Below are 17,049 nucleotides of genomic sequence, written 5' to 3'. Positions count from 1 at the left end.
TGTATCATAAGGAAGCTTCTGTCAGGGATCATGGAAAGTATTTGCTTTAAAGGCCTTATATCACATATCAAAAGCTGTATTATCGTACATTGTTGTTATTTATTTAAGGAATATAATTTATCATACTACTTCTTTTGTCCATCCTCATTCTGTACCTCCTTTAGTGTAAATAATTTTCTGTTAAAGCTCTAAATCAGAAGCTTACATAATAATCTTAAATAATTCCTGGCTCATAGGATACCTTCCTATTGGAGAGTTTAAAGACCATATAAGAAAAATAAAATTCTAAAATTTCCCTTGTAATGAACTATGGTAAAGCCAGAATTAGATTGAGCCCGTAATTTTGGAAGGATGTTTTTAATATACCCTGTCATGTATAGATTTAATTAATCTGATTATCATAATGAGGAAGTACCCTTGTAAATCCACATTACCTACCGATACCCATTTCTTTTTAATATTTATGTTGTTCAGATGTACTTCACAGAAATATCATATAAATCAATATTTAATCTCTGTGTTTTGTGCTTCTATAATTTTAACAACTAAGATGATTTCTGAGGGTTTTAAATAGCTTTCAAATGTCAGTCTAAATAGTAACCCTGGCCATAGATTCTTGACTTACGAAAATACTTTCCCAGTCTTTCAGGTGAGACATAAAAAGCAAAGCTTTATCTTTGTTTGTAAATAACTTCCAATTCCTCTTTATAAATATGGAGATAAAGTTTTGGTCAAAGTCCAATTCTGGTTCATGTCTACTGATGGTAATTTGCCCTGCAGTTTAAATTTGGCTTAGTATTCTTTTGCTGCCTTAAATTGCTGTGTGGCATTTCTGTACTCTCATAACCACTTTCATAGCCAACCCTTGTGGTAAGTCAAGTATTTCTATATCTCTTAAACTTTTCAGTTTCTTTGAGAATAGAAAAAGTAATTGTAAATGTCTGGAAGGAAAGAGCAACCTAAATGAGTTTTAATAGTTTCAGAGCATTTATGGCCATCAGAATTTTATCAGTAACTTTTTTTAAATAGCTAATATAAAAATAATACTTCTTTCCTACTAGGTTGCCAGCAGTTTCATATTTTTTAAAAATTATCAAGTATTATCTGTTCTTATTTATACTTTGTATTTTTCGGGTATTCAAAAAATAAAGTTATGGCTTATTTTTATTTATTTATTTATTTATTTATTTTTGCGGTACGCGGGCCTCTCACTGTTGTGGCCTCTCCCGTTGCGGAGCACAGGCTCCAGACGCACGGGCTCAGCGGCCATGGCTTACGGGCCCAGCCGCTCCGCGGCATGTGGGATCCTCCCGGACCAGGGCACGAACCCGTGTCCCGTGCATCGGCAGGCAGACTCTCAACCACTGCGCCACCAGGAAAGGCCATGGCTTATTTTTAAATATTCTTTATTTTTTTGAAATACAGACATGTTCGCGTATTATATTATTCATTGAGATACTCATTCCTTAAAATATAAAGACTTATTTAGTTAATTTATGGATTTAAATTTAACTCGTAGCCTTTCTTATAGCTTTAAAGAAAGACCAGTTTTGAGACTTGACCTAAAAATATGAGCATTATTTCTTAGTTTTATAGCTTATGGAAAATATGAAGTAGAACAAATGAGTGTGCACATGAGGTACTAAGAGTTTCTTAGAACGAAAGAAATAAAGTAGCAAAGAATTCTCTTAGGAAAGGTTTAAGTTGAAGGAATATGATAATTCATACTAGGTCCAAGTAGGATAATTTGTTTTAATATCACAAATGGAGCTTCCCTGGTGGCGCAGTGGTTGAGAGTCCGCCTGCCGATGCAGGGGACACGGGTTTGTGCCCCGGTCCGGGAAGATCCCACATGCCACGGAGCGGCTGGGCCCGTGAGCCATGGCCGCTGAGCCTGCACGTCTGGAGCCTGTGATCCGCAACGGGAGAGGCCACAACAGTGAGAGGCCCGCGTACCGCAAAAAAAAAAAAAAATATATATATATATCTCACAAATGTTCAGTGACTTTTTTTTAGTATACAGAATTCATTCTTATATTTTGTAAAGCTAATTCTTACTTGTATGGTATCTTGTTTAATTTCTCATAACTGATACTGATTCTCACATGTCACAAATACTTATATTTAAATATTAACATAAAATTAGGCTGACTGAAACCCTCTTCTACCAGCACTCTGAAGAGAAATTGCTCTGTATTTACAATAGAAATCATAACTGTGGTCATGACAGTGTACTCTTATTAAATCAAGACTTAGCTTTCAGACAAAGAAGGTTAAAGGACTCTGAAATAATGTCATATCTGTATTTGCTTTATGGAGATTAATAGCATTCTAAAAATAAGAGTTGTATATTTCATCACCGGTTCTCTGTGTTGTATATTTTTATTCTTATTATATATCAGTGGTAAATAAGCCTAAGCACCAGTCTTACATCTGAGTACCAAAAGCTTGTATTATCATTTTATTTAATGAGTATTTATTATATGGTTATTTACTATATTATATGGTTTTTATTCATTATATGGTGTATCCAGCAATCTCCTAAATTCTGGGGTAACCAGTATAAAAGTACTCATAATCTCTGCCCTTAGGAGATTTTAATGCTTTTGAGGAACCACAGACTTTGAGAGTAATATAAAGCATTTCAGGCTCAAGTCGAAGTTTATGTATGAACAGACTGTAAATACACCCAAAAAGAAAAATACTTTTGTGACAGGGCTTAGTCACTGAAGATGTTTTATAAAAGAACTGTAATTTTGGACTAGGAAAGGAATTGTTAGGTGCTACAAGTCTACTTATATATTCCCATCTTGTATTTACACCAACCTAATTATCTGCCATTTAATGAGCATTTTTTATCAGTTTTCAAAAGTGTTTCATGGGTGCTTGAAAAGAATGCATAGTCTCCATTTGTTAAGCATTGGGTTCATAAGTATGTTTAGCTCAAGCTTGCTTTTTATGGAGGTCAGGTTTTACTGTGAGCATGTTTTGATTTTTGGTCCCTTTTATATATCACAGAGGAGTATCAAAATATCAGTATAGTTTATATATCACAGAGAAGTATCAAAATATGATGGTAAATATCTCCCTTTCTCCTTTATTGCTTTATCTATTTTGAAGTTATGTATAGGCACAGCATTTACATTTTGAATTGTTATATTCTCAGTTGAACCACTTATATCTCTATCTCCAGTATTTTATTTTCCCTAAAATACTCTCTCTGATATTAACATAGCTACATAACTTTATTTGGGGTAGGTTTTAGCTGATTACCTTTTTTCATTCTTTAACTTTCTGTTTTCTCTGTCTGAATTAGAAATGTCTCATGAACAGCATTTAATACAGCCTGACAATCTGATTTTTTAAATAACTAGAGAGTTTAATCCGTTTACATTTATTGTGGTTACTGATAAATTTGCTCCCTCTTATCTCTTATTTCCCTTTTTCTCCTCTCTTGCCTTTTTTTGAATTGAATAAATATATTTCTCATTCCATTATTTTTCTCTCCAGTTTGGGAGTTACATATTACTAGTTTTAGTAATTGCCTTTGAAATTTTAACATTCATGCCCAACCTAAAGTAAATATCTTTACCCTCATCCTGAACAGTACAAGGATTTTTAAATCTATTTTCTTCTTATGTATGCTATTGCTATTCAGATTTTAGTACCATCTAACTATTTGAATGGTAATTCTATAAATTAGTCATTATTCCATTGTTTAATGTTTCAGTGTATAGATTCATCCTGTTGTTTACTAGTATTCCTGATTGTGACTTGGCCCTTCCATCAGGGAAAAATTTTTTTCTCCCTAACATATGTGCTTTAGAAATTCTTTGCGTTAGAGTCTCTGGATGGTAAACTCAGTTTTTGTTCATCTGAGAATGTTACTTTGACCTCATTCTTCACATTTTTGTTGACTTAACAATTCTAGGGTGACAGTTGTTTTCTTCCAGCAGTTTGAAGATACTCTACTTTCTTCTGTCTTCCTTGTTGCTTTTTAGGATCTAACTGGTATTCTTTTGTGGACAGTCTTTTCTCTCTGGCTTCTTTTTTACTCTATTCTATTTGTCTTTGTTTTCTAGAATTTGACTATAGTATGCCCTGTGTTTTAACCCAGTAATTTAGGTTTTCTCTTTTTTTTTCTGCTTGGGATTTGTTGTGGTTGGGATTTGTTATATCTTCCATCAAGCTGGGAAAGTTTTTATTGATTCACAGTGGATACATTTTCTCCCCTCTACTCAGAGCTACTACCCAAGACAGAGAAATTTACTTGCTATTGCTTTTGTTTTGTTTTGTTAAAGTTATTTATTTATTTATTTATTTATTTATTTATTTATTTATTTATTTATGGCTGCATTGGGTCTTTGTTGCTGCACATGGGCTTTCTCTAGTTGCAGTGAGCGGGAGCTACTCTTTGTTGCAGTGCGTGGGCTTCTCATTGCTGTGGCTTCTCTTGTTGTGGAGCACGGGCTCTAGGCACATGGGCTTCAGTAGTTGTGGCACGTGGGCTCAGTAGCTGTGGCTTGCGGGCTCTAGAGCGCAGGCTCAGTAATTGTGGTGCACAGGCTTAGTTGCTCCACGGCATGTGTAACCTTCCCAGACCAGGGCTCAAACCCATGTCCCCTGCATTGGCAGATTCTTAACCACTGCGCCCCCAGGGAAGTCCTGCTATTGCTTTTGTAGGGTAGGGTTTTTTCCCGAGTTTACTGAGAGTGAAGCTTTTCTTGGGTTTTGGCTTTAAGCAGGGGGTTCGCCAGTCCTACTCACATCCAACAAAGACGTAAGACTTTATGCCTGTTTCTCTGAGTGCAGCAGGCAGTCAGAACAAAAGCTACAGGCCATTGGGGTTCAATTGAAATTCCCAGGGCTAGCAGCTTAAGCACTTGCTAGACTTTATTTCTGGTCTCAGAGCTTTTTCCCTTACTTCCTTGCAAGCTTATCAGTTTTTTAAGAGGTATTTTATGTGAGTGCATATAAATTTTTTTAACATATGTATATTTATCTAATATTCTTAGAGGATTTATTTGTTTTTTGCAAGTGTTTTGGGACCTCTTCTGATAGAAATGGAAGTCTCTCCTGTGTCTTAGAATGGAAATTATCTCTTGTTATTTTGTTTTCATATCAAAATCACACTTTGTTCCTCCTGTCACTTCTTGCAGGTGAGCAGTAGGTCATCCAGTCCTAGCGTCAGAATGATCACTACCTCAGGACCAACCTCAGAAAAGCCAGCTCGCAGTCATCCATGGACCCCTGATGATTCCACAGGTGACCAGTTTATCCTCATTATAATTATAAAGTTGAATTTATCATGTTTATGTTCATTTAATCATGTCATTACTCTAATGCTTACAAAGGCAGGCATTATACAGTAGTTTAGATTTTCCTGTTAATAAGATCAGATATTTAGCAATAAGTTTTAAAATGCCTTTTTGAGTGCTAAGACAGAGACTACTACCTTGCCCCATGTGTTTTTTTCCCCCAGATACTAAACATGTACTTTGAAGATGGTTTCTTTGGGGACTTTTTTCAAATAGGAAGATATTCTATCCTTGATATTTCAGTCTGATTGTCCTATTACAATCCATCCTTTTCAATGATAGTAGTAAATTCTCATCTTTTGATAACTAAAATTAGAATGGTAAAATAATCATCTTCATCTCAGTCTTGTTTTAAAAATACAAGATATTATGTACCTTAGTAAGAAAAACATTTCTGACCGTTGACCTTTTGAATCATTTTTAACTGAGAGGGAGACCTCATTTCAGTTACGTAAATATTCTGTTAAATAGACTTTTAAAAGCCTGGTAAGAGTTATTAAAACTCCCCAACATGAAAAACTTAACTGGTCAAAATCAAAATATTAGTATTAAAACCTGCCTGTCTGAAGGTAGTAAGGGAATAGTTTCATTATGGGTAAGCAGGAAATTATGTGCCATACTAGAATTAACTTTTCTTTAGCATTAAGGGGATACCTTGATAAATACACAGCAATATACTTCTATAAAAATTATTTATATGTTACTATGTCAGAGAAGGAAGATGATCTCTTAGATCTTGGAAAATTAAGAAATTTGGGGTTTTATATAAGATCAATTATGTTATTAAGTGTGGCAATTAAAAAGCTTTCTGTTTTTACAGACTAAAATTCTGCTTACAAGTATTTGCAGATACTTGTCATGGTTTAGTCAAGTTCATAATTTAATTTAAAAAATTAACTGGGTAGCTTTTCTCCGTGTCATGTAAGATAGAACTATGTTTAGCCTTGGGTGTGCTCACTAGTTTTAGTAAGTTTAAATTCATTGGCGGCAAAAACTCCTAAGTTTCACCCTCAGCACAGCACAGCCTAGGATTATCCAGAATATTCACCACTACTCAGCGTGTGTGCAGAATTTACCATGACGTACTTCTCCTCAGAGGTGGGCAGGAAAATGCTCTCGACAGATTTGACCATTAACATTCAGGTAGTGTCAGCTCTTTTTGGTTCCTACATCCTTCGGTGAGGGCGTGCTCGCCCAGACATTACAGCATTTGGCAGGTCTCCTCACTTCAGCCTGGACTAATCTAGACACGCCAGTCAACGTGTGGCAGATAGTGAATTCATGAGGGAAAAATCAAAATTCTCCTAAGTCCCTCTCACTTAACTGCTGCATTTTGTTTCTTTTCTGGGACCTAAAAACCACAAAATAGCAATAGCTAGATATCATACATAGGTCCAGGTTGCAGTATCAACTGAATTTTGACTTTGCCTTGAAATATACTGCAAATGTGTGGTTATTGTTTTTAAATATTTTGAATACAATTTTAGAAGTTGAGAATCTGGTTTAAGTTTATAATTAATGAGGTTCAGCTTTGCACTATTTCTAAGAAAAATAATTGATAATCAAGCTAACAGAATAAATTGTAGGAAAGAGACAGGTAAAACCTTTTTCTTTGAAGGCCCACTGACCCAGAAAAAAATTAGAAGTGCATACATAAGTTAAAACAACGTAATTAATTAGATTTTTTAATTTAAAAGGGCAGAGGTTTTTGTGCTTTTTCAGAGAAAAAGAGCACAATGATTTAATAATCATAACACATAAGTACTCTTGGGTTTCTACTTAGAATGTATTGGCGATAGAGAAAGATAAACATACGCAAGAGCAGCTAGTGAAAGAGATGCCTAGACCCAGTAGAGGGTCCCACCGTGGGTGGGGAACGGTGAACAGGGGGAACATTCACTCAAGAGTTTGTCCTGTGCTTAGTACTTTGCAAAGATAGAAATATAAGACATGCCCCATTGCTTGCATTCTGATTACAGTTACAATACTGACACATTAAAAATAAATTCATCATGCTGTATAACAAACTACTACACCGAATGTTTTAATAGTTATAAATAAGCGTAATCCTGGCATAGTCTGTGACTTTTTTGTAAAATAGTGAGATTAGTCACTATTGTTCTTTAGTCATAAAGCAGAAAGGAGAAGACAGCATTCCACATGAAGGGAGCACATAGAGAATATGAGATAGTTATAAGTATTGTGTTTAAGGGGCTAGAAAAGAGATTCCACCTAACTTAACCAAATCAGTGTAAATCAGAAAAGAGGTTAGATTTGATCAACAACTAAAAAACAAACTTTTGTGGCATAGCCTTGCTATCTTGTAACCAGAAACTGAAAGCTAAATTTCAATTTAAGTGAGAAAGTAAAATCTCACGTCTTGGTTTCAGAGAACAGATGAAATTCAATAAAGGACCTTAAGTTTCCCACTCTCAAAGGGCTTTAAAATTGTTTGAGTAGCACAATCCTTGGACTTTTTTTTTCACCCCCAGAATACTGTGAAACACTGACATATTTAATTCTGAAATACATATTAGATATAGGGGACTGATTTAGTAGGATATATCAAGTATCAAAGATTTAAGAAAGCGATAGGAGTGGAAATATTAAGTTGAAAAACTCTTTCAAGACACTTAATTTTTCCAATAAGGTCGGGGGAAGTCACTTTTAATCAGTTTAATTTTGTGGAAAGCAGTGTTTGGTGGGAGCATTATTTGAAACTATTGTAAGGGGGTGGGGAGAGGTTTTGTCAGAGAAACAAATGTATTTCTTATTTAGCCATTTCAGGAAAACCTTTATGTTAATATATAATTTTAGGGTAAATGCTCTTAGGCAATACTCTGTTATTCCTTCTTTAGTGCACTCCAGTATTTGATTAACAGTACTTTTTTAATCTGAAATATAAACTTGAGTATTTAAAATTGCCCTCCTTTCCCAATTCTTCATTTAGTATCAATAACAATAATTTTAAAACAATAATAATAACCACCACCAGCACCATGTGTTGAGTGTTCACCATAGTCTAGCTAGCATTGCATGGTATTCCTTACATGCATTATCTCATTTGGTCTGATTTAGCTTCGCTTTTGGAGTTATTTGCAAGCACATTCTTAATGGCCTTTTAAAAAAAAAACTGAAGCTAGAATATCAGTCAGCAGTAAATTAGGAGGTTACTGAACCGTCAAACTGTCTTGGTTTCCTATTGCATTTGAGGCAGTGCCTTGCTGTCGTTGACCTTGCCTGCCTTCATCCGCACCACTCTTTCAAGGAGTCGCTTATAGAAAAAGGGCTGAACAGCTCACTTGTTTAGCTCACTTATTCTCTATTATAAACGATGGGAAAGCAGCTACTTCTGAAATAGAAAAGTCCATATTACTTCACAGTGATTCTTCCTGCTTCTGGAACTGTTGTACATAAATGTTAATATTGGGAAGCAACCATCCCATGCTTCTCTTGCAAGTTGTTATGGCAGTTTTACCTCTTTTGAAATACAAAAAAAACCTGTCTGTTCAAATAGTTTGATAAAATTTGTTGTTTGAATTAACCCTTTTAACTGTTTTTGGCATGATATTGAGTCACAGTTTCCATACTGTCAATGTGTGTAATGTACTTCCGTCAATAACATCTCTCATTTTCTGCAGTGATTCTCATTGGGAGGAGTGGGATGGGCAGCTCATGTTAAAATCTATACTAATTGAAGGTGATCCACTGGAAGAAAAAGTGCCTCTTGCTTTCCCCCTTTCCCTGTGAAGGAACACTGATGTTGCCGGAGTTGACACAGCCTTAGAGTAAACTTAGCATGATCAAGGAAAGAAAGAACGTGGGATTTGATTAGGTAGAGTCAGTTACGACTGAATTTAAAATATAAAGGTCCCATATCACTGTTATTGTTTTTAATTAAACAAGGGCTTGCATGCTTTAATATATTGTGTTCTATTCAACTTATAGCCAACTTAAATTGTAGGTGTGAGAGTATGGTTGTATTCCAATTATCTGTAATTGGATATCCTCTGTTTACTTTTAGAATTCAAAAATTACCAGTAGCAATAACTTTTATTTTACTCTAAGGAAAACAATACCATTATCTCATGCATGCTTTCTTGCTTTTTGTTTCTAATTATTTGTAACAGAAAATAAATAAAATACATGCTCTAATTCCAGATACCAATGGATCAGATAATTCCATCCCAATGGCTTATCTTACACTGGATCACCAACTACAGGTAAAGGATTACTTTCTCAGCAAAGTTTACTTTTTCCTTTTAGAGAAGTTTATCTTTAAAGCTGATGGTTGTGTTCCTATCTGTCATTGTATATTCATTTATTTATGCTTTTAGTTGACCTCCTTAAACTTTTAAAAATCAAGCTGAAATAACTGATTCTCAGTTAAGTCAATCAAAATTAAAATTGCCAAAATCACTGTTCCTGTTCTAACAATCATCTTAAAATACTCATACTTGAATACTTTGTTCAAGACTGCCAAGAATAGCATTTTGCTCTTTATTTTTAGTGCATTAAAATGTAAAAGCCATATAAGCTCATTTCTGCTTAATAGATTTTGTGGTACTTTGGCATGTTCATGGTGACTGAAAATACAAGTAATGTACTTCATTGTCTCCTCATGCGTGTGAGAGCTATAAACATCTTTCAGTATAATAAAGTCTGGCAACCTGAAATGTAAAACCAGAGGCCAAGAGTACTCGACTCATGGTTCTCTGTAACAACGAGAAAGTGTTAAAGCAGCAAGTGTAAATTTAAGATCTGAGTTAACGCTGACAAAAGGGCACTGAGATTTTCTAGGCCTGGTTTAACACTTATTTTTCAAAGATCATTGCTTTAGTGCTATAAAAATATATCACAGTCTCTGTCTTAACTCTCAACTAGATATTGAGTTTAATTATGTTTTAACATTCCTGATTTTTCAGCCTCTAGCACCATGCCCAAACTCCAAAGAATCTATGGCAGTGTTTGAACAGCATTGTAAAATGGCACAAGAATATATGAAAGTCCAAACAGAAATTGCATTGTTATTACAGAGAAAGTAAGTTGTCTTTTATGAATAAGGATAAATCATTAGTATTTTGAATTTAAAATGTGTTAAGGTACAATGTTGTTTAAAGACATGAAAACTTAACAATTTTTAGAATTAATCACTAAGCATATTTGTAATGTGGAGATTTTTCTCTATGTTCAAGTTTTAAGCACCCTTCGGCTAATTTTCCCTGCAAAACTCATCTCTTGACTATTTCGTATTATATTAGGAAAAATATAACTAAGGGAAATAAACTAGTGTTCATAACCATGTGTTTTATGTTCTCAGAATTTTAAAGTTAAAAGCTGTTTAGATTTATTGTTATAAAGATTTATTGTTTCTTTGGACAAAAGTAAAATAATTTGATTTACTAATGTTCAGTTGTGCTTTATCTTAGAAACATATATGTAGATATATTCTTGCCATGTGTATGTTTAGGAGAGTAGAATTACTTATTAGAGGGCTTTATTTCATATCTCTGAGTGTTTTTCTAGGGAGTTTTGTACTTACATTTTTCTGGGAGATACAGAGACTGCTTTACTTCCCTTTTAAAGACATACAGTCCCATTTCCATACTTCCCTATTTGAGATTCTTTTAAAAAACAGTTTTCTTAAACATGACCTTCATGAAATAACCTATGAAGCTGATATATGGTGGTAGGTAGTTTTTTTACAGTTTACTAATACAGTGATGTAGATGAATTCAACTTAATATTTTAAAGGCTAAATACGAGATTAAATATTATAGTCTGCAAACTGTAGGACTAATTATGGAACTCTGTGGCACTTTATGATAAGAAAAAAAACGATTTTTTATGTCTGAATATGTATTTCTTATACTTAACCTATAATTTTTTCATACTTTAATCATTTGAAAGAGGAGTTCTATGCTAGAGAAAAACAAATGGTGAATTGTGGGCACTGTAAAAAATATGATAGTTTTAATTTTTAAATACTTTAAATAAGAAATGTTACTAGTAACTTTTTGAGGACTTTTCATTAATTATTCAGTTATTTCCAGCAGCCTCACTTTAGGAGCTAATATATAATATCCCCCAAATAAAAGGCACTTAAAGAAGTTTATCAGGCTGGGGGCTTCCCTAGTGGTGCAGTGGTTGAGAATCTGCCTGCCAGTGCAGGGGACACGGGTTCGTGCCCCGGTCCGGGAAGATCCCACATGCCGCGGAGCGGCTGGGCCCGTGCGTCCGGAGCCTGTGCCCCGCAATGGGAGAGGCCGCAACGGTGAGAAGCCCGCGTACCACAAAAAAAAAAAAAAAGTGGTATTTTGTATTCTTCTCATTATTTTAAAATAGGAAGGAGATTTAGGTTGGATAGCACCTATTTTAATTAGCTTGCAGATGTTTTGTTAGCTCCCACTTTGCACTGTAGTTAAATAGGATTGTGGTTTCAGAATATGAATACGACTACGTGAGTGTAAAAGTAAAATGTGAGGCTTCCCTGGTGGCACAGTGGTTGAGAGTCCGCCTGCCAATGCAGGGGACAAGGGTTTGTGCCCCGGTCCGGGAAGATCCCACATGCCGCGGAGCGGCTGGGCCCATGAACCATGGCCGCTGAGCCTGCACGTCCGGAGCCTGTGCTCCGCAACGGGAGAGGCCACAACAGTGAGAGGCCCGTGTACCAAAAAAAAAAAAAAAAAAGTAGAATGTGAATGATTAAAACTTCAAGTGTTATTTTCAAGGATAGCTAGACAAAGCCCTTCCCAGCCTTTTTTTCTTCCTTCCTACACAAAAGGGATACCAAATGAATTTTTCTGCCACTTTTATTATACCATTTTATCTGTTTTCACTACTTATCTAAGTACAGTTGCTTATTAAAAGGATTATGGGGCTTCCCTGGTGGCGCAGTGGTTGAGAGTCCGCCTGCCGATGCAGGGGACACGGGTTCATGCCCCGGTTCGGGAGGATCCCACATGCCGCGGAGCGGCTGGGCCTGTGAGTCATGGCCGCTGAGCATGCGCGTCCGGAGCCTGTGCTCCGCAACGGGAGAGGCCAGAGCAGTGAGAGGCCCGCGTACCGCAAAAAAAAAAAAAAGAGTGCTTCTGTAGCCCCTTTAAAAAGGATTATGGTATTTGTATGGTTACGCCAGAAGAACGGATGATAGTTTCCCTTCCAGCCCATAATTATATTTGAATAGTGTACCTAAGATGCATAATGATAGACCCAGAATAAAAGTTCTAATTAATTGAGCTTCCATCATCAGCTATTAAGGTATGAATATTTCCATCCTGTGTAATATGTGGTATTTGTTTTTAGGCAAGAACTAGTTGCAGAACTGGACCAGGATGAAAAGGACCAGCAAAATACATCTCGTCTGGTACAGGAACATAAAAAGCTTTTAGATGAAAACAAAAGCCTTTCTACTTACTATCAGCAGTGCAAAAAACAACTAGAGGTCATCAGGAGTCAGCAGCAAAAACGACAAGGCACTTCATGATTCTCTGGGACCGCTAAATTTTAAAATATGCAAAGAAAGACTTTTTTAAAAGGAAAGAAAAACGCTTATAATGACAATTCATGAGTGTTAGCTTTTTGGCGTGTTCTGAATGCCAGCTGCCTATATTTGCTGCATTTGTTTCATCGTTTATTTTCCTTTTCTCATGGTGGACATGCAATTCAACTGTCTCCTCATATAACATGGGGGCATCTGTACTTGAATAAGCAGCAGTTCTCAACTTCAAAACAGATGCAGTAAACCGTGGCTGTATATGCATGCTCGTTGTGTGAAGGCTAGCCTAACAAAAGGGGTATCAAACTAGCTGCTATGAGCAATCATCGTCTTTTTTTCGAGGTGGAACCTCAAGAATGATTCTGTTCTTGTATCTCATCTCAAAAAATAATTTTTTTTCCAAAAGATGGTATATACCAAGATAAAGACAGGGTATTATAAATCTAGAATAATTGGTTTTACATTATAGAAATACAGAACCTTTAGGGATAGTTGAGAGTGAGGGCTTTGATGCCAGCATCCTTGGATCAGTACTGAACCTTATCCATGAAATATTTAAAGGTAAGTGGCGGCTGCTGTATTTAATAAAAGCATATTTCATTAGACTAAACTTTGTCTATGATACATTGAACAAAATGGAACCCTTTTTTTTTTAAAGGTATAAAGATTTTTAATTCTGTGATTGTGTGTATGTGTGCTGAAACTGTAAAGCTTTTATGACTCTAATATTAATATCCCTCAAATGAAATTAAAAGATAAATGAACATGATCCAGCTTAAATGATCATTCCTTCCTGCAATGATTATTGGATTGTTCTACTGTATATTTGAAAAACTGAAGAGAAATCATGGAAAATGGAAATAATTGCTCCAGCCAAAAGGCTTGGGCCTAGATTTCTTTTACAATACCAAATGAGCAAAAAAACTGGCAAATCAGGACAAGTTCATGAGGAAGTTAAAGGAGTAAATCTAAATTCATCAAGTATCCTATTATCAATACTGGAATGATTGATTTTCCTTGCAAGCCCACCCTAGGATGCCTGCTGCCTTTCAACACTTTTAAAGGAATTTCACTTATAAATAGAAAATTTATATTGTTAACAGTAACTTTGCTACCAACTTTGAAAGTAAAAGTAATAATAAAACTTCAATGAAATAATAAACTATATAAGCTCTATTTTTTCAGTTGGTATTAAAATTAATTACATTTTGATACCAGTACAAGGTGTCTTTTAAGTAGGGATGTCATCGACCTCATTTTTGTAGCATTAATGTTTTATGAAGAGAAAATTTTAAATGAAAGCATAATTGCTGTGATTATTAGACTTATATCGTGATTGTATTGTAGTTTTGCTCTATTTCAGATAAGCAAGTTGATCTAAGAATTTATCAAAACTATTCTTAAAAATACTAAAGCAGGTAACTTTTTCTTCCATTATTTTTTCTTCTTCCCACTGAGTTTTATAATGTATTCCTTATGTATACAAGCAATAAAGGTAAAGGACAGTTTGTACTAAACTGTGTCATTTTTAGCTTCTTCAGAATCTATTATTAAAAAGTTTTTGGGAAATAAATATCGACCATCACTTCATTTAAATAAAAGGAGGTTTTCATTCCCAAGTAATTTAATTACCTAGCTGAAAGTGATATTAGGCTTAATGTATTAATAGTAAAATAAAATTGGCACAGAAAATAACTCTAAGGAAAAGCTTCACTCTTCCATAGTATTGCTGCTTGTCTGTACATCTGTCACTCCACCAAAAGGGACCTAGTCAGTGTTCAGAGACTTTTCTAATTATCCAGAGCATGAGGTAGCCAAGCTTGGATGCTAAGGCTGAACTTTTCCATTAGGATTTAGCATTTTAGATTCCAGACTTTATTTCTAGTCACGAATGTGTTTTTGCTATACACTACACTCTTAAAGGGAAAGTTTATTATTGTTATTACTACATGCAATCACTTCATTAAAATATCCCAAGTAAGTAAATGGAAGAAAATAGTAGTTTTAAGTCATGATGCCAAATACAAAAAAGGCTGTTGAACACTTGCTCATTTGTTTACAGTATGTTCCTGGGGATTTTCAGTACTGTAGCGGTGCTGTACACCGAGTGCAATTCAGCCTTACTTGGCTTTTAAGTACTTGCCAAGCTCATATTTTTCAAGTCCTTATTATCCTTGATGATGGGAGAAAAGGATAGCAGGGATGATTAAAATCCACAGCCAGTTTCATCAGTGTTCTCACCCATCAGCCCTTCAAACAGAGGTGTTAACAAGCAGCCAAATTTGTTATTAATTCCGGTCTTACCATTTATTCTAACCCTCGTTTTTTGGGGTGGAAATAGGAAACAGACAAACAAGTATCTAAGAGGCCCCAGTCTGAAAAATTCACAAACAATCCTTGAATAAGCCATAATTACATTTTATTTTTACCTCCAGGGAAGGAAAACAAAGCTTTTATCTCCTCAGCAGTAAAAATAGCTTTTTTGCATCAAATAAAAATAAGTTAAGAATACTTACCTTATAGCAACATAACATATTGAAGAGGTCTGTTTAAAAGTTGTTTACAAATGTTTGACTATTTTTGGTGAAGTATTTTAGAGCATCAAATGTCTTTTTTTTTTTTCTGCAAGTTTCTTTTATGTTCCTAGTTTCAGCTCCTGCCTGTAGCCAGATCACAGGCCTTCCCTGTGAAACTTTTGTTTCTTTATGTAAGTGTGTGGTTTTCAGTGGTCAGCTCCTTTCTTCAAATGGTAGGAAGTTCTACTTCTGTCATTCAGAACATTTTATGTAAAATGATGTGATGCAGAAATCCTTGTGCATACTGTATAATTGAAGGAAGCTTTTTAGATTTATTTTTGTTTGTAATAAAACTCAGATTGTTACTCTAAACTTGGTCATAAAAATGGTGAATGATTTATATCAGCAAATGAGCTGTGAGGTGTTCTGCTCGAGCAGCATGTTTACGTTATACAAAATCGAATAAAAACTGAAAAGTCAGTAATCCTAATACTCAGTGCTGTTGTAACATAATCATGATTTTTGAGAGGCTGGGTGATTGGCCAGTTAATACATCATTTCCCCCAATTCTAATTTTTGGTTAAATGGATTCTCTTCACAGTTTCAGTGAGTCCTGATTTGTATGCAGTATAACACGGTGTACATCACTACACTTCTGCTCATTAGAAACCTGATTTCTTGTAGTCTATCTAAATTACATTAAGTGTTTCATTTCTTTATCAACCCACTAGCCCTCTAACCTACACATCTGTGCACACACACATTCTTATAAACTCTGCCTTCACTTTAGTAAATATACCTGCTTATTCACTCATTCCTCAACAAATATTTATTGGGCACTTGTGATAAGCCAAGCTGCTGTGGCTAATGCCAAGTGACATGTCCATTTCAGTCACATGGTAGTTAAATGGTGTTCCCATTTCACAGGTGGGAAAACAGGCTTCTAAAGGTTAAGACTTGTGCCTGAGTCTGCTTTTCTATCATCATCTGACTTCAGCAGAATTACATGCCTGGAGACCCAGCAGCCACTATCAGCCCACGTGAAGGAAAATGGAATGGCAAACAAAGGAAGGGGAACGTGAGGTAACTTTAAACTTGCAGGCACAGGGACTTTGTGACCACTTTTAAACCCAACATTGAGACCCATATTTGTCTTTTAAAGCCAAGTCTGTGTTTTAAGCCACTTGGCTGTGCTGTAACTTAAAATGCTCACTAAGTCCCGAGGTGCTTCAGCTCTTTCACTCACTTATTGGATGGGTGGGGTTATCTCCAGTCTTCCGCCCACACACCTGAAGGATGCGCTGCAAATGGAAATACAGGTCGTGGGGCTGTGAGGCTTGGTCTTTAGACTCATTCTCCACTCTATAGGAAAGTGAGACTTAGCCCAGGTTTTTTTGTTTTTGGTTTGTTTTTTGCCCCTTTTGCGGGTGTGGGGGTCTTATTAAAGAATAATTGGGGTGTAATTTTTATACTGTAAACTGCATCCATCCAAAGCGTGCAATTTATTGAGTTAGACATATTGTATACACTTGTAAAAAAAAAACCACCCAGCAGCCAACATCCTGATCATTTCCATCACCTCCAGAAGTTCTCTCATCTCCCTTCACTCCAAGCCCCAGACACTGGTCTGCTCTCTAACAATATAAAATAGTTCTCATTTTCTAGAATTTTACATAAATGATACAATATGTACTTTTTTTTTTTTTTTTTTTTTTTT

The 17,049-nt window shown here is 35.5% G+C and overlaps 1 protein-coding gene across 4 annotated transcripts in view; it reads left to right on the top strand.

The window, feature by feature from the left end:
- The window catches only part of MAP3K7 (mitogen-activated protein kinase kinase kinase 7), a 70,671-nt gene extending 54,965 nt beyond the window's left edge, over positions 1-15,706 (top strand). For 2 of the 4 annotated variants that reach the window (XM_007452030.1, XM_007452029.1), the window contains 3 exons: positions 5,160-5,265; positions 9,480-9,541; positions 12,624-15,706. In XM_007452030.1, the coding sequence (XP_007452092.1) occupies positions 5,160-5,265; positions 9,480-9,541; positions 12,624-12,656 (201 nt within the window). In that variant the 3' untranslated portion in view covers positions 12,657-15,706. Of the gene's footprint in view, positions 1-5,159; positions 5,266-9,479; positions 9,542-10,243; positions 10,360-12,623 lie in introns of all 4 variants that reach the window. The other 2 variants (XM_007452027.1, XM_007452028.1) reach the window with 2 other exon arrangements.
- Positions 15,707-17,049: the final 1,343 nt, after the last annotated feature.

Source organism: Lipotes vexillifer, unplaced genomic scaffold (assembly GCF_000442215.2).
Source record: "Lipotes vexillifer unplaced genomic scaffold, Lipotes_vexillifer_v1.1 scaffold1533, whole genome shotgun sequence".
Lineage (NCBI taxonomy): Eukaryota > Metazoa > Chordata > Mammalia > Artiodactyla > Lipotidae > Lipotes > Lipotes vexillifer.
The sequence above is the reverse complement of the archived record's forward strand: the minus strand, read 5'-3'. Positions and strand labels throughout refer to the sequence as shown.